Raw genomic sequence first — 25,488 nt, forward strand, 5'->3', positions numbered from 1 at the left:
TGCTCTGCTTTGCTCTGCTCTGCTGAAATCTGCTCTGCTCTGCCCAGAAGCTTAAAAGAACAGGGCCTGAGTCCCTTTGGTTTAATTGTGTTTATTTTTTAAAAAAAAAAAATTAAGACCAATCAAAAATAGAGTCCCTTCCACTTTTTGAAATAAAAATAAGGCATAAAATTACAATATTTTGAATGTTTGTTTTCTTCACATTTTCATTACATCCTCGACCTTCCAACTCCACATTTATCTTTAAAATCACAACCATCTCATAAGCTAACTCTGACTCACGTGAACTGTCAACTCACCTACCACCTAGAGGTGATCAACATCAGTCTGGCCCGTGCCCGGATCGATCTGGCCCGAAAATAGGGCTCGTTTGGGCAAGCCTTAAAACGTATTTTTGGTTATAAACCCGAACCCAGCCTGGAAAAACTCGACAAGCTGCCCGCTACTTTTTTTGCTAGTTTGAGCACGAGGAATTTTGTCAAGAACCGGTCCGATTTTGATCACCTCTACTACCAATTAACTAATATAATTACACAATTAAACAAATGCAAGACAAATAAAGAATATGCTTTGGCTTCTTTTTCTTGTTATTATTATTATTATTATTATTATTATTATTATTATTATTATTATTATTAAAAGAATTATTTTTATTCGAAGAACAAACATTAAAAAAAAATTCAAGAACAAAACTTTTGTATTGTTGTTGCACTTTCTTAATTTCGAACAGCTCAATTCTTTACAAGGGACTTAATTCTTCTTGGGTTAAAGGTGAGTTAAGTCACCTGAAAATGGAAAAATTTTGCATGCCCCCTGTGTACAGTAATTTTACTGTACATCCACTTTTTCGCACGTTTGAACAATATATATAAACAATATATATTTTTTTTATTGTTATTCTTTGGTTTCCAGAATAATGAACGTTCATTAAAAGCTCAAACTCTCAAAGGCAGCAATAATGGAGGAGAGAGAGCATGAAAACATGAACGAGAGAGAAATAGGGGAACCTCTTACCTCCAATGTTCGATCATCAATGGAAATCAATCAATTTCTCAAATTGCAAAAACCTAACTCAAGTTTTTCTGCAATCACAAAGGCAAATTCAAGCGTCATCACTTGAAAATCTAGAGATCAAAACACGAAGAATACTATAGGTTTCGACCTGAGTTGCACAATTGCATTCAATTTCTCTAAGTGACAAACCCTAATTCAAGGTCTACTTCAATTCTTCAAAGGCAGGAAGAAATGCAACCTTCTATGACTACAGATCTGGAAATTGAAGGATTTTTGTCGAATTGATGACCTAACTTTTGATCAAAATTAATGTAATTTATCTATAAATTGATTTTTCAAATTCAGAATTTGTTTGTCGTTGCTTATGATTTGATTGTTATTAGACCTTCTGTAACAACCTGTTCTTTAGAACTAGAAGCGTTAGCGGAAATTACGCCTAAACGAGAGGCTACTTAACTTTGATTGGCAAAGTCAAGCTTTACCTAGGTCTAAAAGTTAAATTTAAGTCATTCAAACATCCAAATTAAGTTGTTTGGAAAAATATTGTGTAGAACGGACTCATGTGAGTCTGTTCTACTTACAGGCCCGCGCGCGGCCCGTCTTTTAATAGTTCGGCCCGCGCGCGGCCCGACTATTAATTATCAATCATTTTTTGATTTTTTTTTAAAAAAAAAAACGTCTTCCAACGTTCCGCCTTTCTCCTCCTTCTTCTTCCCCACGTTTTCTGCAGTTACACTCCATTACTCTCAACTTAACTACATTTTCCCTAAAATTTCGCATCACTTCTTCATTTTCTAGCTTATATTTTACTTGCATGTACGTAATTTTCATTTTTTTTTACATAAACCCTAATTTTTGTCTTCCTCACCTACATTAATGGCTGGCCTTCCTCCTACTGATGATTCTCCTTTAAAAGTTTATATGAAACGAACTAAACGATCATCAAAACAGCCTCCGAAGATAGTTGAAATGCCAGAAAGGTTAATAAATTTTTTAGTTATTATTTGCTTATTCGTTTTTTATGAAAACAATTGTCAGTAATTTTTTTTTTTTTATTCTTGTTCTTGTTTTGTAGGGATGATTCACAGCATCCTAAGAAGCGTGGTCCTAAACAAGGTTCTAAAAGAAGTCGATCTGTGAGGTGTGATATTCGAAATAAATTCTTTTAAATTCGGAAAAATATTGTTTTGTATATTCAGATGCACGCCAGGTGTTCGATGAAATGTAAATTGTTGTTTTTACTTTGAATATTCTTGTGTAGGATTTTGTTATTTTTGATGTAATTACATTAGTTGTAATTTTGATTATTTTGAGGATTGACTATTATTATATAGTCAGGAATTATATTATTTATATCAGAAATAAGCATTTTATTATATTATCTTTAATTGTATTATTTTATTTTGCTAATAGTATATGTTTTTCAGTATTTAGATGTTTTTCATCAGAAATTAAGTTGTTGTTGTCTGTATTCAAATTTATCTTACTCAGGAATTAGCATATCAGGAATTAGATTTTATAGATCAGGTATTATGATATATTATTCAGAAATAAAATTAACACAGCCAGGTTTAAGATAAAATTAGTCAGGAAATAGATTATAATAGTCAGGAGTTATACCAATATAATTTGCAGTAATTAAATGTTTGACAATTTATTATACCCAGGAATTACATTTTGTTAGTCATGAATTAGATAGTTTTTGTTAGAAAATAGATGTGGATAGTCAGTTTAAAAATAATAATATTTAGATACATTATAACTCGTCAGGTTTTAGATAATATTTGTCAGAAAATAGATAATAATATTCAGGAATAATAATTTCAATATTTAAATAGAGTAATTAAATTTTTACGATTTATAACATTAGTCAGTAATTATCATATATTAGTCAGGAATTAGATAATTATTGTCAGAAAATAGATATGGATTGTCAGTTTTAGGATAAAAATATTCATATGTATTATAACTTAGTCAGTTTTAAGATAATATTAGTCAGAATATAGATAATAATAGTCAGGAATAATAATATCAATATTTAAATAGAGTAATTAAATGTTTTAAGATTTATAACATTAGTCAGGAATTAGCATATATTAGTCAGGAATTAGATAGTTCTTGTCAGCAAATAGATATGGATAGTCAGTTTACAAATAATAATATTCATATCTATTATAACTCAGTCAGGTTTAAGATAATATTAGTCAGAAAATAGATAATTATGCTCAGGAATTGTAATATCAGTATTTATATAGAGTAATTAAATGTTTTAAAATTTATAACACTCAGGAATTAACATATATTAGTCAGGAATTAGATAGTTATTGTCAGAAAATAGATATGGATAGTCAGTTTTAGGATAATAATATTCACATAATAATACTCAGTCAGGTTTAAGATAATATTAGTCAAGAAATAGATAATTAGAGTCAGGAATTTTAATATCAGTATTACATACAGTAATTATATATTTTAAATTTTATAATAGTCAGGAATTAAATGTTTTAAAAGATAATTATGCTAAGAAAATAACATAATTTTTTTCAGGAATATGTGTATCTTATTCATGTTTTTTATTTTTCAGTGCTCTTACTGAAGATGATATTTCAGACCTTGAAATTGGTGCTAAATCTGGTCCTGGTTATCTTTGTACAATTATGGAAGATTTTATTGATGAGCAAAAGAAGGATGTTATAGACATTGGTTTTGGTGGATTGCTTCAAATGAATTTGCAGGACAATATCAGTCATTAGTTGTACAACTATATAGTAACTCATTTTAATCCTCATGCTAGAAATCTTATTGTTGGTAAAAAGGAACATGCAATTCATATTGATAGTTCTGATATTGCTGATGTGTTGGGTATTCCTTTTACTGATATACCTGTGAAAGAAATTTCTAAAATGAAGAAATCAATCAATCCTGATGAATATTTGAAGATAGAGTGGAGGAGGTTCTTGGGTTTGGATTTAGAGGATGACTCTGAACAGGGAAATGAGTCTGAAGCACAGAATCAAAAGAAGAGGAAAACAGAAGAAAAAGCTGTTCAGGGTAGGAAGAAGAAGAAGACATATGTCAATATTATTACTTATAAGATGATGTTTGAGAGATATAGAGATGGTGGTGCTGATTTTAAAAAGCTGTTTGTTATGTTTGCTGTGTCTACATTTTTGGCTCCAATTGCTGATTAGTCTCCTAATTTTAATATCATCAAGTCTTTAGAAGATGTGCGTTTCATTAAGGCTTTCAACTGGGCTGGTTATGTTATGGACTTCTTATGTGCGTCAATAACAGATTTTCAAGCCTTTTTTTTGAAAAAAAAGGAAGGGAAGGAGTTGAAGACAAAATCTAAACAAGTAAATGGCTGTCTAGTTGCTTTTGTAATTGCATTTTTACAAAAGTTTGAGTTTGGGACAACTTTACATCGCAAGCCGTTTATTTCGAACTGGACCTGTGAAAGTTTGAACCAGAGGATTAAGTCTGTTGCTGAAAATATGGATTATGGTATTGTGAGACTGTACCCTGCTGCTTCACCAAAACAATATGCTGGCAAATCTGAACAAGCTCTTCTTAAAACTTTAAGGCTTGACAGTATTGAGTTTAAGATTGAAGACAGTGATGAAGATGAATATTTGGATCAAAAAAAGGAAAAAAAGAAGGAAGATCAGGTTGTACAATCAACTAGCTTTGAATTGAAGGATATAGATGACAAAGCTAGATATGTAATGTACAAGATTCCTAAAGAGTTTCCTACTGATGCTGAAATTGATAATATGGATATCGATGTAAGTTTAAACTGCCATCTTTTTATTATATTTTTAGATTTTTTATTATTTGCTTTCTTTAATTAGAAATTAGAATACTTTTATCATGAATAATAAACTGTTATCAGACTATTCAACATTAATAATTTCAGTTAGAAAGTAGAATACTTTTATCAGGAATAATAAATTGTTAGTCAAGAATATGGTAACTTTTGTCAGGAAATTAAATTAATATATTAAAGTTGTTGAGTTGATAATGTATTATTATTGTCAGGATTTAACATTATATTATCAGGAATTATGTACTTTGTATCAGAAATTAGCATTTTCTAATATTTTATTTTGATTATAGTATATGTTTGTTAGGATTTAAATTCTTTTCATCAGAAATTAAGTTGTATTTGTCAGCAATAAGAAACTATTGGTCAGTAATAAGAAACTATCAGTCAGGAATATTGTAAATTTGGTCAGGAAATGAAATTAATATATTAAGGTTATTATTGATTTATTTACTTTGTTGTAATTTGGCAATACATTGTTATTGCCAGGATTTTCTACCATACTATCAGGAATTATATACTTTCTATCAGAAATTAGCATTATCTAATATTATACTTAAATTTATTGATTTATTTTGATTAGTATCTGTTTGTCAGGATTTAAATTCCTTTCATCAGAAATTAAGTTGTTTGTCAAAAATAAAAAACTATAGTCAGGAATAACATAAACCCTCTCAGAAATTAGATTACTATTATCAGCAATAAGAATTATGTTATTTTTTTACATTTTACTAATAAGAAACTATTAGTCAGGAATAACAATTATGTTCCTTTTATACATTTTACTTATTTATTTTTTATTTTATTTGTTGATTAGCCTGTGAAGAAGAAAATGATGAAATTCGGTCGAGATTTGAAGATTGTATCAGAGAATCAAATAGACTTTGCTATTGATTTGAAGGATGTAGAAAAATCATATTCACAAGAATCTCAATCTCAAGGAGAGGATGATTTCTATTCAAATCCTGAATTTTTAACAAAAATTGATTCAATAGTTGAAGCTGCAATGCAGACTAAAACTTTAGCTACTGATTTGGATCAGTTTGATAAAACAAAACTTAAATCTGATGCAATTGTAAGTTTGATTATATTTATTATCATTTTTTTATACTTATTAAAATCATATTAGATATATATCTGATATTATTCTTTATTTTGTATAGGTGAATGATGTTATTTCTGATCTTGGTTTGCAAGAAGATCTAATTGAAGATGCAGAGCAGAATTTAGAGGATGCAAACCAAGGAATTATGGAACCAGAAAAAGAAGCAGAAGATCTTGGTTTGAATAATGTTCAAGGAAGTGATGTTGAAGTCACAACCGCAGAACCCGAATTAGCTGAAGGCACAACACCATCAGAAAAAGAGGTGCATTCAATTAGTAATGAAGGTCTATTTAGTTCCACATCACCTCCAAGAACACCAAAGAAAGCCAAAGGACTCAATGAATTTTATACATCTGCTATGAATGAGAATCAGGCTAGGCTTGTGCAAGAAGGGAGGAGTTTTATCAAGGGAGATACTTCTTTGCCTAGATTTAATTTAATTACTCCTACTCCTCCTACTTCTCAAGATACACCAGTATCCCAAGAAGAAAATGCACAAGTTACTGAAAAAGAAGAAGTTCAAGAAACTTCTGAAAAAGAAAATGATAAAAACAAAGAAGATGACAGCACATCTAAGGTGTAATATTTGTATTTTAACTCAATAATTTATTTTAATAGTTATTGTATTTAACTAACATATTTTATATAAATAAATGTGTTTATTATTCTATATTATTGTATTTATTTTTATTTGTATTATTCATATGCTTTCAGGTTTTTTCTAAATCTGATGATGTTATTCAGTCTAAAGCTACAGAGGAACTTGCTTTAGCTATTTATCAAGGTCATCAGGTAATGGTTTATGTCAAAAATTATATATTTTTTTAAGGAATACTGATTGAATTAGAATAAGATTGAGTAAGTCAGGAATAAAATTGTCTTTTTCAGGAATTAAATTACTTATATCAGGAATTACATTGTTTATGTTAGGAATTTGATTGAGTTAGTCAGGAATAAACTTGTTGTATTCAGGAATTATGTTGAGTTAATCAGGAATTAAATTGAGTTCATCAGGAATAAACTAGTCACTGTTATTGTGGTAGTCAGGAATTAAATTGTGTTAGTCAGGAATAAACTTGTGGAAGTCAGGAATTAGATTGTATTATTCAGGAATAAACTAACCTTGGTCAGGAATTAACTTGTCATTGTCAGGAAATAGTTTTTGTTAGTCAGGAATAAACTTGTCATAGTCAGGAAATTAAATTACTTTTATTATGATTTATATTATGTAGTATAGATTATTATTGTCATGGTTTAGAAGACTTTTGTTTGATATATATTTTTTTTTCTTGTAGGAAGAACAACCTCAGCCTAGGGATGCATGTGCTGTTTTAGAATTGTTGAGGAATAAAACTGTTGCTGTTGAATCTATTCCTATTCCCATTGTTTCTATTCCTTTGGACTCTCCTACTGTTGCTACTGGTGACATTATTCAGATAGATAAAACTCCAGCTCCTCCTAGTATTGATGATACACACATTGACTTAATTGATGTTGATAGAATTCCTAGTCTTGCAGATGTTCCTGGTACTATGATACCAGCTGATAAATATTCTGGAAACAGGGAGAAGAGAATTCATGAATTAAAGGAAAGGCAGGAGGAGAGATTGGTAGCAGCAGCTGGTGGTTTAGATTGGGTTCTACCACCTATTCATAAGATTCCAATTCAGATGAAAGACAAGATTGTGTGTAGGAATTTGCAAGAAAACAAGCCATTGTATCTAAAAAGATTGACTGGACATGAATTATACATGTGTGATTACTTGTTTTTTATGCACTATTTTGAGCAGCTTGAGTTAGATCCTACTGGTGAGGATGAGGGAGTTAAGAGGCGTAACAACAGTCTTTACGTAAAGGATATAGGTACTGTTATCTATCAGTTTCCCACTGAAGATCCTGAACAGAGTGATCTTATTTTGGTAAAGGAGGAGTTCTGTTCCCTTCGTCCGTCTGAGTGGGTTAATTCTGCTATTCATGATACTTGGGCTACTGTGCTCAACATTGAAGAGTGTAAAATAACTGACAGATGAGTTTTTCAGTATAAAAGATTTGTTTTTCAAACTGAAGTTGCTGTAAGTTTTTTTTTCCTTTCTTTACTTCATTCAGAAACCAATTTTATTTATAATATTCTGTATTTAATATATTTTTTTGTTTTGTAGAATGTTACCTGGAGGTACTTAGAAAAAAGGGCAGTTTACAGAAAAGAAGTTGCTAACATAAAGAAAAAGGAGGCAATTTTGAAAACTCTGAAAAACCCAGTGGAGTATAATAAGTTTAAAGAGGAATTGTTAAAAATGGAGATGGATTGTAAATTGAATATGCATAGAGGTGAGGACATTTATGACTACATTAGCAAGTGGGTTAGGCGTTTTCCTTCATTCAACATAGCCGAAGCCGATTTGGTAAATTTTTAACTTTATTTCTTCTTTATATATTGTATATTCAGGAATAAGCTAAACCTAGTATGATTCAAGCTTTTATTAGTCAGATTTTATATTATTTTAAGTCAGGAATTATATTACTATAATCAGGAAATAATTTATTTATGTTAGTAATTAAACTGTGTTAGTAAGGAAAAAATATTATATAATTAGGAATTAAATTGTTTTAGTCAGGAATAACATTGTTTTAGCCAGGAATAAAATTGTTTTAGTCAGGAAAAAAATTGTGTTAGTCAGTTATAAAATTTTGTAAGTCAGGAATATAAATGTTTTACTCAGATAATATGATCTTTTAATCTGTTATTTGGTTCTTTTATTCAGTTAATAAATGTATTACTTATTGTGAAAATTATGTTTTATTTATTTTGCAGCTATTCTTTCCCATTGCGTTCGATAATCATCATACTCTGCTGGTTTTCAATTTCATTGATGGTATTGGTCCAAGAATAGATTGGATAAATAACAGGACTGATATTGATCGAGATAGATTAAATGGAATAGACAGAGTGCTGGTAAGCTAATTTTAAATTAAATTTTTGAAAATTATACTTTTAGATGCTTTTAAATTTTATAATTTATATATTTATAATTACAAATTAGAGTTGTTGGTATCTTTCTGAAAAAGCATGAACATCGACATGGTGACACAAACTTGGAAGAATTGGAATGGCATGAACCTAAGTTTACATGGCAAACAAGCCATGAAAATGAGGATTGTGGCCTTTTTACATTAATGTGTATGAAAAAGTACAATGGTATATCTGAAGGTCTTATCGACTTGAAATATGTAAGTATTTTTTCTCCTTTGTTTTTGGATTTATAACTATTGTTTTTTAGTGTTCTTATATTGTTTTTTATATAAATTTATAGAAGCAAAATCGGAAGATATATAGATGCCAACTTGCTTATCAGATGGCTACTAGAGAAGAGAATATTTTGCGGAAGAAATTGTGGAATGATTGCATTGAGTTTTCAATTAACAAGCTTAAAATTTGGAAAGCTCAACCTGCAAGAAAGAAGCTAGAGGCCAAATATCAGAAAGAAAAGGAAGCCATTGAAAGGGAAAAAGAGAGGCAGTGGAAGTTGATGCAAAAACAAAAAGAGAAGCAACAATTGGAAATTGATCAACAACTTCAGAAAAATGAAGAGGAAGATTAGATTTTTTTTTTTTTAAACAATTAATCATACATGTACATTTTTTTTTTTTTTTTTGTAGTTAGGCATTATTTTTCTTTTGTATAGATACTCATAAATTTGTTTTATATATGTATATATTTTCTATTAAATCCGTTTTCTGTTAATCATACATCTATATATTAGTCATATATTAAAATACTTGTGTCAGAAATTAATATCAAATTTTAATTTTAAAAATTTTAAATATCAAACTTAAAATGAATAAAATGTTTGTCATAAATTAAATTACTCTTCTCAGAAATTACTTTATTTATTTTAGCAATAAAATTCTTTTGGTTAAGAATAAAATTTTGTTGGTCAGGAATAAACTTGAGTCAGTCTGGAATAAACTTCATTTAGACAGGAATTAAGTTGAGTTACTCAGGAATAAACTTGAGTTAATCAGAATTTAGTTTTTTTAAATCAGGAATAGAGTTGAGTCAGTCAGGAATAATTTTGAGTTAATCAGGAAATAGATTTTTTAAATCAGGAATAGAGTTGAGTCTGTCAGAAATAAACTTGGGTTAGTCAGGCATAAGATTTTTAAAGTCAGGAATGATATTGTGTTAGCCAGTAATACAATTAGTTTACTTAAGAATAATATTCTAGAAGTCAAGAATTAACTCGGGAATTAAAATTCGATTATCAGAAATTAAAATGTAATAGTCAGTAATAAAATTGAGTTATCACAAATTAAATCAGGCATGAAATTGTGTAAATCAGGATTAAAATTTGTTTAGTCAGGAATAAAATTAGATTTTTAAAGTCAGGGATAAACTTCAATTACTCAGCAATAAGATTTTTAAAGTCAGTAATAAAGTAAGGTTAGTCAGGCATAACATTTATCTAATCAGAAAATAAAATAATTTTTTTCAGAAGTAATCAAACCTCAAAATGGCAAAATATAGTATTGTTTAGACAAGAATAAACTTGAATTAGTCAGGAATAAACTTGAGTTAATCAGGATTAAGATTTTTTTAATCAGGAATAGAGTTGAGTCAGTCAAGAATAAACTTGAGTTAGTCAGGAATAAGATTTTTATATTCAGGAATTAAAATGTGTTAGTCAGTGATACAATTAGTTTACTTAAGAATAAGATTCTAGAAGTCAAGAATTAACTCAGGAATTAAAACTCGGTTATCAGAAATTAAAATGTAGTAGTCAGTAATAAAATTGAGTTATCAAAAATTAAATCAGGCATGAAATTGTGTAACTCAGGATTAAAATTAGTTTAATCAGAAGTAATCAAACCCCAAAATGGCAAAATATAGTATTGTTTACAATTATCTTGAATAATAAAATAAAAAATTTGAAGATTGACTTTATGATAGGAGAAGGCAGCAATAGGGATGAATTAAATGAGTTGTGGATTAGGAGTTATTGTTCCAAACTCATTTGGATCTCTTGTTGCTGTTCTTCTTCTTTCAAAATGTCCTCTAATTCTTTTGTTCTTCTTTGGCCTTCCTTTTGTTTTTGGTCGTTTTTGATCTTTAACTGTATTTCTTCTTTCTTCTTCTTCATCAAGTTCACGAATTTTTTCTTCATTTGTTTGGAACACTTTCCTTACAGATTTGTACATTTGTTCCAAAGCATCATCACATATTTTTGATGCTTCTTCATTCCCTTGGCATATTGTCACAAGGTTGTAAAAATTTTTTGTTATTGATTGCCTCCAAGGAGTGTTTATTAATGAATGATCTGTGGTTGAATTTCCTAATAAAAAAAAAAAAAAAAAAAGATTACAACATTTTTGTTAGTAATAAGAATAATAATATTATAATATCAGAAATATAATTATTTATATCATGAAAATAAAAGTCAGCAACGAGCTATGTGATAATATTTTTATTTTCTGTTTCAGCCATAAATTTTCTGACAAAATTGATTTTATTCTTGTGTACTTTGATATTATTCCTGATAAATTTTAATTGTCAGTAGAAATGTCAAATTTTTCAAAAAGAAAAATTATGTTGTTGAAACTGATACAAATCTGAAAAACTAATTTATTGTATTTCTGAAAAAAGTCTTACAAAACAGAATAAAGTAATTTATTGCCTCATTGAAAATTCATTATAATTCATTATATCAGAAATAATAATAAATGTATCAAATATTATTATATTTTGTTCATGAATAATAATATTATAATATGTTGTTTAGTGTTCATTATGTTCAGGAATTAGATTATTTTTTTCATTTATTAGAGTTGTTTTGTCAGGAATTAAATTATGTTTGTCAGGTATTAAAATTTTTTGATTACATAAGAATTAGATTGTTTCAGGAATAAAAAAATTTCAATCAGAAATTAGTTATTATAAATTAGAAAGGATCAGGAATAAGATATAGTTTGTCAGTTTTAAGAATTCTTTGGTCAGGAATTAAAATATGTATGTCAGGTATTTTAAATTTTATTCAGGAATTAATCTGAATATATCAGGAATTAAATTGTATGTTTCAGGAATAAACTTGTTTCAATCAGGAATATTATTATCTTTTTCATGTATTATACATTAAGAAAATCTATGTCAGCAAATTATTTATCACAGTAATTAAAATGTTTATCTCAGGAATAAAGATATTTTTTTAAAACTAAATAAACATGAAATAAATTTTAAAATAACAAAGTATGTACGTACCTGATTCACTGCCATCCCAAATGTTTGATTTAGCAAGCTTGGTCCAACGTTTCAGAATGTATCTCTCTGGTATACATAGCATGTATGCTGTACATTTGCATTATCTTGATAATGTGAAAGCACAGCAATCCAGTCTCTGTGAAGCACATACAAGAACACATAAACTCATTGTTTTGAGTGTAATATATGACTTGATAGGTGTGCATATAATCTTCATCAAGAGAAACATCAAAGAATTTGACATATTGCATTGAAGTGGCTTTTTCTCTTGCATATGCTCCAAGACTTGTTTCAAATTTCAGCCTAAAATCCTTGTATAAGTTTAGAGTATAAACTTCAGCTGCATGTTTTAATATCTTTGTTGTTGTTCTTGGTCTCTCAATAGTACATCTGAAGTTGTCACTCTTTTCAGTGCTTCTTCATCTTTTCACAGTAGCCTCAAAAATATGAAAGAACTCCAAAAGCTTTGTGGTTTTGTTGGCCTTAAATGAAATTGCTCTGTTTGTTACTTCTACCCTTTGAGATGAAAGAATTCCAGCTGAGAAAATATCCTTGCTCAATGCTGTGCACCATTTATCTCGTAGACCATATAACCTATCAAACCATTCTTTTTTCTCTAGCCCATGTTTTTGAACCATCTTGTGCCAACAATCTTCAAAGTCAGATTCAGAATCACATCCACTTAAGCATTTGTGAAACATATTTTTGAATTCAGGATTTGTTTTTAGAGTACCAAAGTGTGAGACAAAATTCTTTTGCAAATGCCATAGACATAGCCTATGTCTTGAGTTTGGATAAACCTGCAACAAAATTAAAATTACTGTACTCAGTAATATGACTATTATAATCAGAAATTAGAAACATTTAGTCAGAAATTACATAAATTATGTAAGATATTAGTATATTTTTCTCAGGCATAACAATATAAGAGTTAGAAATTAGCAATTTGATTATTTGTATAATCAGGAATTAAAACTATTTTGTTAGGAATTACATACTTTTCCTCAGGAATTAGATAACATAGGTAAAACAATGTAATAATAATAAAAAGGAATATATTTAAAATTATTTTTTTTTTTAATATTTTTTATTTGTCTATAAAAGTATTATTTATTCATACATTTTGCATGTTTTTGTACTTTGGTATATTCTCTCTCCTACAACAAACTTTTTTTGCAATATTCCTCAAAAATGGAAAACAATTCTCAGTCTTCTACTTCATCAAACGATCCTCAATATTTGTCAAATATGCAAAACAATTCTCAATCTTCTACCTCAACAAACGATCCAGAAGAAAATGCAATTGATAACTTTGAAAAAAAGTTAAATGAACTGTTGGATAGAAGAGATAGAATGAAGAATGGATTGATGAAGCTCTATGAAAAGGTTGAAAAGAATGAAATCGAAGAACTAAGCAAGAGAAAGAGAACAAAAAGCAGAAAGAAGAAGATCAACACAAGAAGGAAGAGAAAGAACAAAAAGAAGATCAAAAGAAAAAATAAGGTTAATATCTGAGGAAGAACATAAAGAAGATTATGATTTTAGGGTTTTTTTCTTTATTTTTTTCTGTTAATTTCTAGTCACAATCAATATCATTAAAATATATGGAAAATATGATATGCTATTCAAATTCTAGTTTCTGTATTTCCTGTTTTTATTATCAAAAGATTTATTTAGTAATGGTTTAAAACGATGTGGTTTTGTTGGTTTTTATTCATATATTGATTATTTTTTTTAGTATTAATAATTTTTCGTTAGGAATTATATTATTTTAGTTAGGATTATTAATTTGTTATATATTCCATATTTATTTCAGAAATAAAATAAATTATCACAATCAGGAATAAGAATATTTTACTCAGTAATTATAACATTTTCAATCAGGTAATAAATAAATAAACAGACTTATATCAGGTAATTATAACATTTTCAATCAGGTAATAATTTAAATAAATTTGAATTAGTAATGACTTAATTTCAATCATGTATTAGAAAACTTATATATCAGGATTAAGAATCTTACTATCATGAATAAGATTCTGTCAATCAATATTAAATAATTTTAACTTATTAATATATCTTAGTCAGGTATTGCCTTTATTTTATCAGAATTAATATATTTTTGATCAGGAATTATATTACATTAAATTATGAACATGAAATATATATTATTAGTCAAGAATTAAACAGATATTTATCAGGAATTATATAATTTATGTCAGGTATTGATCTGTTTTTATCAGTTATTAAGTTATTCTAATCCAGGAACAATATATTATGAAGAATAAAATTCTTACCTCTGGTATGGCGTTACTCATTGCAAGATCCTGATTAGTGAAGATTGATTTTGGTTCGATTCCACACATCGACTTTTTGAAAATTTTAAGAAGCCAAACAAATGTGTCAGTCTTTTCGTCACTTATGAATGCACATCCAAACATTGTTGTTCTCCAGTGACAGTTTATACCAACAAATGGTGCACATATCAACCCATATTTGTTTGTTCTGTATATTGTATCAAAGATTAAAACATCACCATAGGCTTTGAAATCTTCAAGCATTTGAGAATATAATCACGCCAAAAATAGCTCACCACATTGTTTTCTTCTCCAAATTTCAGTCTATAAAAGAATGAAGGATCATTATCTGCTCTCTCTTGAAGGGTATCCAATACATTCTGCATGTCTCCACCTTCAACCATACTCATTTTCACCCTTGATACATAGTTTAGGTGATCTCTCTTAGTATGACCTACACATTCTTCTCCTCCAGCTTCATTGGTGATATAATTGTAAGCATCCATTGGTTTGATACCACTTTCAACCATGCTTTCAATTAGTTCACCCATTGGTGCTGATATTTGCCTTTCTGATCTTAGATGATGACGTTGAACTGCTATAACCAATTCATGATTATGTTCCAACTCATGTGTAACAGCTTCGAAATTTCCTTCTTTGGTTTTCTTGAAACGAATATGAGCTTTGCAACCAGTTCTTGTCTCATTTACCTCCCTATCTTTTCTCTTTTTTTCATCAGTTTTACCCAACATGGGTATTTCCACTGAATTTTGTTCAGCTGCCATCTTCATTTTACCCTTTGTATACCCTTCTTTAGAACACCTAAAATAAAACTCATACAATTGATCATTATTATCTCTTCTCTTTGTTGATTTTCTGACACTGAAACCAACAGTCCTTGAATGAGCTTTGTATAAAACAAATCCCTCATTGTAGTCTGATACAGTATAACCTGCTAGACATTTACTTATGTTTTCATCCTTCTCATATTTGTAATAATCTGCAAGAAAAGTATATATGAAACATATCATAATTTATTTTTGTCATGAAATAAAATATTATACACAGTAAATAAATGTTCTTTAAATTTATGATACTTAAGTATTATCATGTCGTCAGGAGTTACATTATTTAAATTAGGAATTACTAAATACTAGTCAGGAAATAAAAGATCTCAGTCAGGATTATGTTTACATTTAATCAGGAAATAGATAATATGAGTCAGAAATAATAATATTTGTATCTGATTATAATATGTTGTTGATTATTTTTTCAGGAATTAGATTATTTATGTCACTTATTAGTTTTGTTTTGTCAGGAATTAAATTTTGTATGTCAGGTATTAAAATATTATGATATCAGGAATTAGATTATATATTTCAGGAATAAAATTGTTTCAATCAGAAATAAGATTACGTTTGTCAGCTTTAAGATTTCTTTGGTCAGGAAATAAAATATGTACGTCAGGTATTTTAAATTTTATTCAGGAATTAATTTGAATATATCAGAAATTAAATTGTATGCTTCAGGAATAAACTTGTTTCAATCAGGAATAATATTAATTTAATTTCAGTAACAAAAAATAGTCAAAATATCAAAATAATGTTCGAATCAGAAATTAGATTATAATATTCAGGAATAAAGTTATATTAGTCAGGAAAATAGATAATTATTACTGAGGACATAAATGATATGGTCAGGTTTAAGATAAATATAATCAGGAAATTAGAATTTAATAACTCATGACCTTCCCTCTTCTATTTTCAAAAAACATGTAAAATCATTTACCAGACATAAAATTAATTGTAAAAATAAAATGAATTTACTAGAAAAGAGGTTAATTATAAATGAAAAGACATAATTGAAAAGGTATGACTCTCCCTCTTCCAAAACACTGCATCTATTCACATTCTTAACATTATATATAAGTAACCATATTGTTAACAAACTGTATTCAGAAAAACAAAAACAAAAATCCGTATAAACTGCTTCAGTTAGAAATTTTAATTAATCTCATAAGAATTTAACTACTGCTATTACAAAAGGTATAAACTGTTGTTTTATTGTATTAATATAAAATACAATAATTATATGTTTTAAAATTTATAATACTCAGGAATTATCATATATTAGTCAGGAATTAGATAGTTTTTGTCATAAAATAGATATTGATAGTCAGTTTTAGGTTAATAATATTCAGATATATGATAGTCAGGTTTAAAATAAAATTATTCAGGAAATAAATAATGATCGTCAGGTTTTAAATAATGATAGTCAGTTATAAAATAATCATAGTCACATTTAAAATAATAATAGTCCGGCAGGAATACAAGATTTTTAAATGCAGTTAGAATTATTTTGAAATTTTCAGGAATTAGATTATTTTACTAATTTTGTTTAGAAAATAGGTTTTATTAATCAGGAATTATATTATCTGCAATTACATCAATAAATTACAAAGTATACTTTTACAGAACATTTAATTATCTGTATACCTATTATATTTGCAGTATCTTCATCTCTTTCTGCATCATCTCTTTCTTCATTTATATTTTCTTCTAGAATAGCATTATCTGCTGCATTCATCATTAGTATTAGTATATTTGAATTTCAATCTGAAATTATCAAAAATAGTTTTGCATGCAAATCATAAGTTGAAATTGAATTCGATCGAATACTATAGTAAACTGAGTATCTGAAAATAAATTAGGCCTGATTTCAAATTATAAGTTGAAATTAACTACGATCTGAAATTCGATTGGCATTAATTGCTAATAATAAGTAGAAATTAACTCCAATTTAAATACGATCTGATATTAAATTGAAATTTAATACGATATGAAATTCAATTTGGCTTGCATGCGAATTATAATTCGAAATTCATATTTCAAAATCGGTATAATACAATTAGAAATCATGCGAATTATAAATCGAAATCAATTTTATATGAAATTTGAAATTACATGCAATGAAAATTATGAATTAGATTGTACCTTTTTCAGCAGCAATTGAGCTGGAAATTGATTCTATAGGTGAATCAGAATCTCCTTCAATCATCATCCTATTGTTTGATTTCTCCATGTTTTTCTAGAATTTGCAGATTTGAATTATATGAATTTTGCAGATTTGAATTTTATGAAATTTTAGGAAAATGAAGTGGTTGAATTTCAGTGAATGACGGCGCTCGAAATTTTATGAAAATGATTAAAATGATGAAAACGACAAAATTAAGACAATTTATAAAATGGCGCGCGGGCTTTGGTCGGGTTGGTCAGGCCCGCGCCTTTTTAATTAAAGAGCCCGGACTCACGTGAGTCCGGTCTCACGCAAAACCCTTCCAAGTTGTTTTAACCTAAGCGTAAACTAAGTAAAGAAAAAGACAATAACAAATGAACTTAAACATAAGCAAATCAATTACATTCAAAAGCTAAGGGCAGAACAACCCTTATCGGCCAAACTAAAACTTAACTAAACCAAATTCAAAGCACTTAAACAAACAACTAACAACAAAGGCAATCAAGCCCAAAAGTTGGTTTCTAAACTCTCAATTCCCAACCCATCGTCACATAGATCAAATAAACAGATAGATGAACCTGCAAATTACAACGACGTCCCACAATCAGTGGGGAGCAACTAGCAGTTCTCCCTCAAATCATAAATAGAAGATTCCAAACTTAAATTAATAGAGAGAAACCACCACCACCACAACTTGTAAACTCAAATAAAATCACTTAAAACCATCAAACCATAAAACTATGAAATATTTCATAATAAACTTAAAATGAGAAATATTATTAAATCATTTAATTTCAATCATAATTTATATAAACAAAATAAGTAATAATTTCATAGTTTCAATATTTCAAACAAAAAAAACAAAACAGCAGAATTGGCATGGAGGGAACGCTAGTGGCCTCGCAATCCACTTCCTAAGGTTTGTCAGGATGAACCACCGGTCATCTCGCAGAAACCGTGTCTAAGATTGGCCAAACTCCCGGCTATGGGTAGATGCCAATCGGCCTTACACCACCCCCGTACAACAACAATTAACCCTGGTTGAGCTACCTAAGACTCGCAATCAAGGTAGTTAGCATGTTCATTAACCATTGGGAAGCATCTCGGCCTCACACCCGACTATGGCCCCACACACAATTCAAAAATCACTTAAAATACTTAATACAATATATTTCACTCAGAAATCTGCAGAGAAGCCCAAATGGTCTTATACTCAATTCAAACTGCACAAGAAAATCATATTTCTTAAATTTAATTGAAACTCTATTTCAAAACACATTTCAACTTAATAAACCACAAAAGGTATCGTCTGAGTTCAGGAATATGATTAATTATCGAATTTCAACAATTAAGTGCATTCACAACTCTTAGCGAAATAATGCTAAAAACAGTGTTATCCTTCTCTAAAGCATTACGACATCGACAATACAATCACAACTCACACATATTCAAACACACATCAAAATATTTTACTTTAGGGTTTATAATACCCAAAATTCACACATCACTTATTTAAAATATAATTCAACTAATATGTAATAGTTATAATAAAAATTTCATAAATTCATTTGATAAAACCAAAAATCCAAACTACAATTTCATAAAACAACCAAAACAGGGAAGCAAGATACGAGTCCAAAAGTCATCATAAAAACCCAATCAAACATACTTCAAATGCGAAATAAAAATTAGGGAACATACATATACTCAATAAGCATCATATAAAACCATTTTGTACTTAAAATTCCAGAGTTAACATGCTTAAATAAAATCATAAGCACAGCAGCCCCAATATAGGTTCCAGCAGTACCACTCACACAAAACACCCCAAAAACCAACCTTAAACATGAAACGAAGCTTAGCCCATTTTAGTACACACTCTAAAAACATAATAGGTCATGTCAACCATGCATTTGGGATTAGGAATCAGGCAAAACATATCATAAAAACTCTCTAATCACACAACCTTCACAGTGGATGACAGCAGCTCCTATACTTACTTCTAGGCCATTAAAACAAATCAAACGTTCTTAGACTCATGCAAAATTAATTGGGGAACATCCTAACATGATACTAATTTAGTGTAGGCATGAAATCAAACCATATAATCAGATTTAAAACTCATAATTCACACCCCAAAACTACTGTAACTCATTCGCGAATTCCAGTTTCCTATGCTCAAAAACAAGTCCAAGACATGCCCAAAATCAAGGTTTAATACATGGAACTTATACCCAACAATACCTAATATGCTACTACACATTAACCAACAAGAATAAGCCCAAGAAAATAGGTTAAACATGCCTCACAACCACAACAAAACTCATGACAGGTATGTAACATTTCAGCAGTACCTATGGTGCATTTTGTGCCTCAAAATCATGTATAAACTCATTAAAAACGTCATATAAAAATCATACAACATCAAGGCTTTGATATCAATCAATTTTGGGCACAAAAACAAGGATTAATATCACTAATTCATGTTCTAAATCACACAAATTACAGCAGCCACAAAGTGAACGAAAATTACAAATAAACCTAATCCTAGCCATGTTCCTACCTATCAATTCAACCCTAAAATCCAATAGTTCTAACCCAAGGGAGTAAAGCTAGTTACCTTGATGAATAGAAAACCAAAAATCAGAACAAAAGGAGGACAAGAACCACTTAAACCATCATGGCAGCCATGCTTAGAACACACCCAAATCTGCCCCCTTGAATGCCTTTGTTTCCCACTCTTCAGTGCAGGAAACCATGCACGTCCCTTTGAGGCTTAATGGAAGCAATTAGGGCTTGGTTGTATCCTTGATTTAGCCCTTGAAATCCACGAAAAATTGAAGGGAAAAGGAAGAGATGTGCAGTGTGAAAGTTGAAGATTAAAACTGATGAATTCTAGGTGGAGTTGCACATTGAAAGGGAAGAGGAAAAGTAGAGGTTTTAGACGAGTTAATTAGGTGTAATTAGGGAGTGAATGAGGGGGTTACATAGGTTAGAAAATCATTCCACATTCTCCCCCTTGTACAGCTGTGTACATGAAGCAAAGATGGGCCACAAGAAGCTCATAAACAAGCCCCATGTAGACTAGGTTCAAGGCTTCCCCTTTGGGCTTGATTGAATGATTAAATTAGGCTCAAGAATGAGATTAAGGTAGCTAATAGGCAAGCCTATCTAAATCCATTTAGTCATGAAAATGTTAAGGGAAAACCCGACCCAGAAACAAATTCTAGTTGGCCCGAAACTAGACTAGGAAAGGAATACAACGAGAGACGAGTTGAAAACGCATTGTAAAAAGATATAATAATTTTCATTATTGAAACTAAATAATAATATCAATAATAATTACAAAAACAATAATTTAAATCACGACACAAAATATATAAAGTTCTTATACACAGAAAAGAGACATAAAAGAAAAAAGAAAAGTGAAACCAATAATATTATTCATCTATAATGTGTTTTTTTTTTTTTTTTTTTTTTTTTGACAATAGCATATTCATCTATAATGACTTAGATAATAAAAGGGCATTATAATGAGTTTTATAAATACAAAATAAAATAATAGTTTTTAAATAATATCAATTTGATAAACCCAATACAACTTTGTATATCGATATTGATACGATTGAACGTAAAACGTCTTTAAAAACCATAGAATCATTTTATACATATCAAATTGGCACTTCAGTCAAGGAATCACCCATGATGACCCGTATCAATCGCGATAGGTTAAATATTAAAATTACATATAATTTAGTAACACTTTCTGAATTGACGCTTAAGCTTAAGGAATCACCCTTTAAGGCTAATATCAATTCAGACATGTCAAATATAGTTGAAATGATTAAAACTCAAATATAAAACCTTTTTAAATAATAATTTTCAATTGCTTTATCAAAATATTATAATTAAGGTTTCAAAAGCTTATAATGACCCTTAAATCAAAATAACGATTTTAATAATTAAATAAAGATTTCATTTTCGAAGATGAGATTTAAATAAGAAATTAGGTTTAATAGGTTTAAATGCACATAAAATAGTGGTTCGAAAATACGGGGTGTTACACCTTCGAATTGTATTTTATATGAAATTATGTGTCAATCGTCTCATGTTTTTTTCTCTTATTGAAAAAATTTATGAATTGTGTTGATTTGTATGTATTTTGTTGATTTAATTTTGATTGATTTCTCACTAGTTACAATTTCAACTAAATCTTCCAATGGAAAAGTTGTTTTTGCTTAATTTATTGAATATATGTTTCCTGTTATCAACTCACTAACAAAAGTATTATGTTGTGCCATTTGATGGAATTAAAGGAGTTATCCTTTCATGTGAACGTGTGGTAATAAATTTATGTTGATTTTGGGGTATATGGATACGAAATAAAAATGGTTAGATGTGGTTGTTTGGGTGTACATGGTCTTTGAATGCTTGTGCAAGTGTTTGATTTCAAGGCTATTAGCTCAAATGGTAGAGCAATATGCAATAGTTATACATGATGTGGGTTCAACTCCTACATAGCCTATGTAGATTATAGATAGTGAATGATTATAGCTAGTGGTATGTTGTATTTTGGTTAATGTCGTAGCTTGCAAGATGTCTAAGTGATCCTGTGTTATAGTAAAAGTGATCCTAACTAGAGATAAAAGTGACCTTGATCAAGGATGTTGACCCTTACCAAAAGCACTAACGTATCCTACTTAAGGAAACAATGACCCTACTCAAGGATAAAAGTAACCCTAATCAAGGGCAAAAATGACACTAATAAAAGACAAAAGTAACCCTAATCAAGGGGAAAACTGCAAAAGTGACCCTAATTAAGGATAAAGTGACCCTACTCAAGGGCAAAAATGACCCTAATTAAGAACCAAAGTGACCCTAATCAAGGGAAAAAGTGACCCTAATCAAAACAATAGTGATCCTAATCAAAACAATAGTGACCCTAATTAAGAATAAAGTGACCCTATTTTAGAGCAAAAGTGACCCTACTTAAGGGAAAAAGTGACCCTAATTAAGGATGAAGTGACCCTATTTCAGAGCAAAAGTGACCCTATTTCAGAGCAAAAGTGACCCTAATCAAGGACCAAAGTGACCCTACTCACAGATAAATTTGACTCTAATCAAGGACCAAAGTGACCATAATCAAGGGCAAAAGTGACCCTAAAGAAGGAAAAAAGTGACCCTAAAGAAGGAAAAAAGTGACTCCAATTAAAGTGAGTGCTATGCCAATTAGAAATTATAACGAAGACCGTTAGTACACCAACATTGGTGATAAACGACACATACCAATAAACAAGTTGTATGTAGGCTATGCGGGGCTTGAACCCACACCATGTACACAATCGTACATTACTCTACCAGTTCAACTAATAGTCTTGAAAAAAACACTTTCATATCTCATAGATGCTCCACCAATCAACACAATCCACCCACCAATGTCAAAATAAAACAGACAAATGCATTTCTTCTAAAACTTGATTTAATCATTTTGAAATATGGAAGAAATGTCTCTTGTTATGACTAGTTTTGCACTCTAGCATAGATCAGAGACCATATGACTTTTGGTCCACCAGCTTGCCACAAAGGTTCACTAAATTTTCACAATCTACCAACTTACCAAGACTATATAGGCTTCCCAATGACAAATGCTGCTGATTCTTGATGACTTCAGATGATAAAAATGCATAGTTTCTAGTCTAAAATTAGACATTAGTACAACACAAGCACATACATAAGAACAAATAACTGGACTAGCCTCAAATTAAAGCTACCTTCCTGCAATAACTTTATACATAAGAACAAACTTGAGGCTCTTCATTATGTTACCATTATACTGGTAAAAGTTATCCATATACCGACAAAAGTGACCCTATATATATAATCACAAAATTCCCCATTACTGATAAAGGTATAATCACAAAAGTGACCTATATAATCACAAAAGTCGGTCACATATTACCCACAATCACAAAAGTGACCTATATAATCACAAAAGTCAGTCACTTATTACCCATATACTAATAAAGATATAACCACAAATTAAAAGTGGCCTATATAATCACAAAAGTGACCTATATAATCACAAAAGTAACCCATATATAACCACAAAAATCGGTCACATATTACTCATATACTAATAAAGGTATAATTACAAAGTGACTCATATAATTACAAAAATGACCCATATAATCACAAAAGTGACCTATATAATTGATGAACTACAGAACAATTGTCTTTATATTTATTAACTGTTCTACCATGATCAAACTATTTTAATCCTAATCTAAACTATTCCATGAATAGGAAGCAAACTAAAAGTTATCAATTATTATCAATCACAGTTCATTATCCCATCATTAGCACAAAATTATCATAGACAATATAAGGTGCATCAACATATAAAATCGAATGTCAGGGAGCATACTTGTTATCATCATATCGGTCTATTGGAATTACCCTCATTATCTTCAATTGCTTATTGTTGGCCTCTTCCTTAATTTGCGCTCCTTTTGAAGAATTATTATTCTCTTCTCTTGCTTTCTTCTTTCCCCTTTTACTGTTTTCATGAACAATACTATCCACAACTGCATTTCTTTTCTCACCTTCTTATTTCCTTTGTCCGCTCCTGCATTCATTTTGTATGTTAATACTACTCAATTTCCAGTTCTTTTATGATCATATCCTTTTATAGAACCTAAGCTACCACAAATAACAAATTGCAAAGAAGCTTCAGTAACAACTTACATAATCACAACCACGTGATAATGTACTATACTAATTATCCCTATCAATTCTCATACTCTACCTAAAAACCAAGAACAATTCCAATTCTCATACTCTACCTAATAACTAAGCAAAAGATTCAATTGCAAACTCTTAAAATAACATGCACTAGTTCTTGGACATATGACAACACATTTACAACAACTCAAAAAACCTAAAATCAATAAAATCTAAATCAATTGATAAGCAATCAAATACAATAAACAACAAAACAAATCAAAATTAAACACATTAACTTGAAAATTCCTAAAAATTTAACAAAAAATCATAAAAACGCAATACAAAAACATCAGCAAATCAACATCAACTAAAAACAAATTTGTAAAAAAGAAATTAGAATACGAACGTGCACTGATATCAACATCATCTGCCTCTTAATTTTTACTCTTCTTCTTCACCATTGCAGAATTTACAAGGCAAAAAGCACTACAAAATAGCGAAAGAACAAAATCAAAAAACCTAATAATCGAAAATTAAAACCACTAAAAAACTAACAAAAATGCACAAAAAATTAAGTAACGAATCTGAAATTAGCGAGAAACAAGTTCGCAAGTGAAAGTAGAAAATTAGAAATCACCCATGGAAGAGAGGAGAACGGTGGAAGATCGCCAAAGAGGAGAGAGAAAATACCAGTGAAAATAGGAAGAAAGAGAAAGTAAAACGGTTTATTATGAAGAATAGAGAGAATAAATTTTTTTGTTTTTTATTTAGGCAACTGGCATGTGTCACGTGTGAAGGAAATCGGGAAACCAATTTCTTTCCTCTTTGTTGCCGCCATTCAATAAATTATTGAACATCGGCCTTAATGAAATATCCTCACATTTTGCAAGAATTAAGTCCCTTGTTTTTTTATACTTAACTCATTTTATTACCTTAAAAAATCAACCCAAAATAAAAAGTATTTCCAATTAATTAGTTTAAGAAATATTGCAAAATTGAATAATAATAAATGATGTAACCTCTAAATAATTTATGTATTACCTTTTCATCCATAACAACCTATTCAACTGTCAATACTATAATGATCTTGTGGTTTGTAGAAATCAGAAGTAGTCCAAAGACGAACCACTTTTATTCTAATACTCCATGTTTCTTTCGTTGGATTTATTTCTCGAACAAAATCATGTACTTGTGCCATTTGAGATTGAAGAAAATAGTAAAATATTGTTTTGAAAATAAGTATGATTGCTATGAACGT

At 29.4% G+C, this 25,488-nt stretch overlaps 2 protein-coding genes across 2 annotated transcripts; both read right to left on the reverse strand.

Annotated features, from left to right (window-relative positions):
- Positions 1–12,456: 12,456 nt before the first annotated feature.
- Positions 12,457–14,603, reverse strand: LOC145578979 (protein FAR1-RELATED SEQUENCE 5-like). The gene is made up of 2 exons (XM_081636276.1): positions 14,493–14,603; positions 12,457–12,995 (listed from the first exon to the last, which is right to left on the reverse strand). Exons 1-2 carry the CDS (start codon positions 14,559–14,561, stop codon positions 12,615–12,617), a joined length of 450 nt encoding a protein of 149 aa, XP_081492402.1. The 5' UTR covers positions 14,562–14,603; the 3' UTR covers positions 12,457–12,614.
- Positions 14,604–15,069: 466 nt separating this feature from the next.
- LOC145577825 (uncharacterized) lies at positions 15,070–24,962 on the reverse strand. The gene is made up of 7 exons (XM_081635261.1): positions 24,868–24,962; positions 24,637–24,716; positions 23,932–24,132; positions 17,486–17,579; positions 16,988–17,068; positions 15,203–15,492; positions 15,070–15,090 (listed from the first exon to the last, which is right to left on the reverse strand). Exons 4-7 carry the CDS (start codon positions 17,571–17,573, stop codon positions 15,070–15,072), a joined length of 480 nt encoding a protein of 159 aa, XP_081491387.1. The 5' UTR covers positions 17,574–17,579; positions 23,932–24,132; positions 24,637–24,716; positions 24,868–24,962.
- Positions 24,963–25,488: the final 526 nt, after the last annotated feature.

The sequence above is a fragment of the Chenopodium album genome, chromosome 14, assembly GCF_948465745.1.
Source record: "Chenopodium album chromosome 14, dcCheAlbu1.1, whole genome shotgun sequence".
NCBI lineage: Eukaryota > Viridiplantae > Streptophyta > Magnoliopsida > Caryophyllales > Amaranthaceae > Chenopodium > Chenopodium album.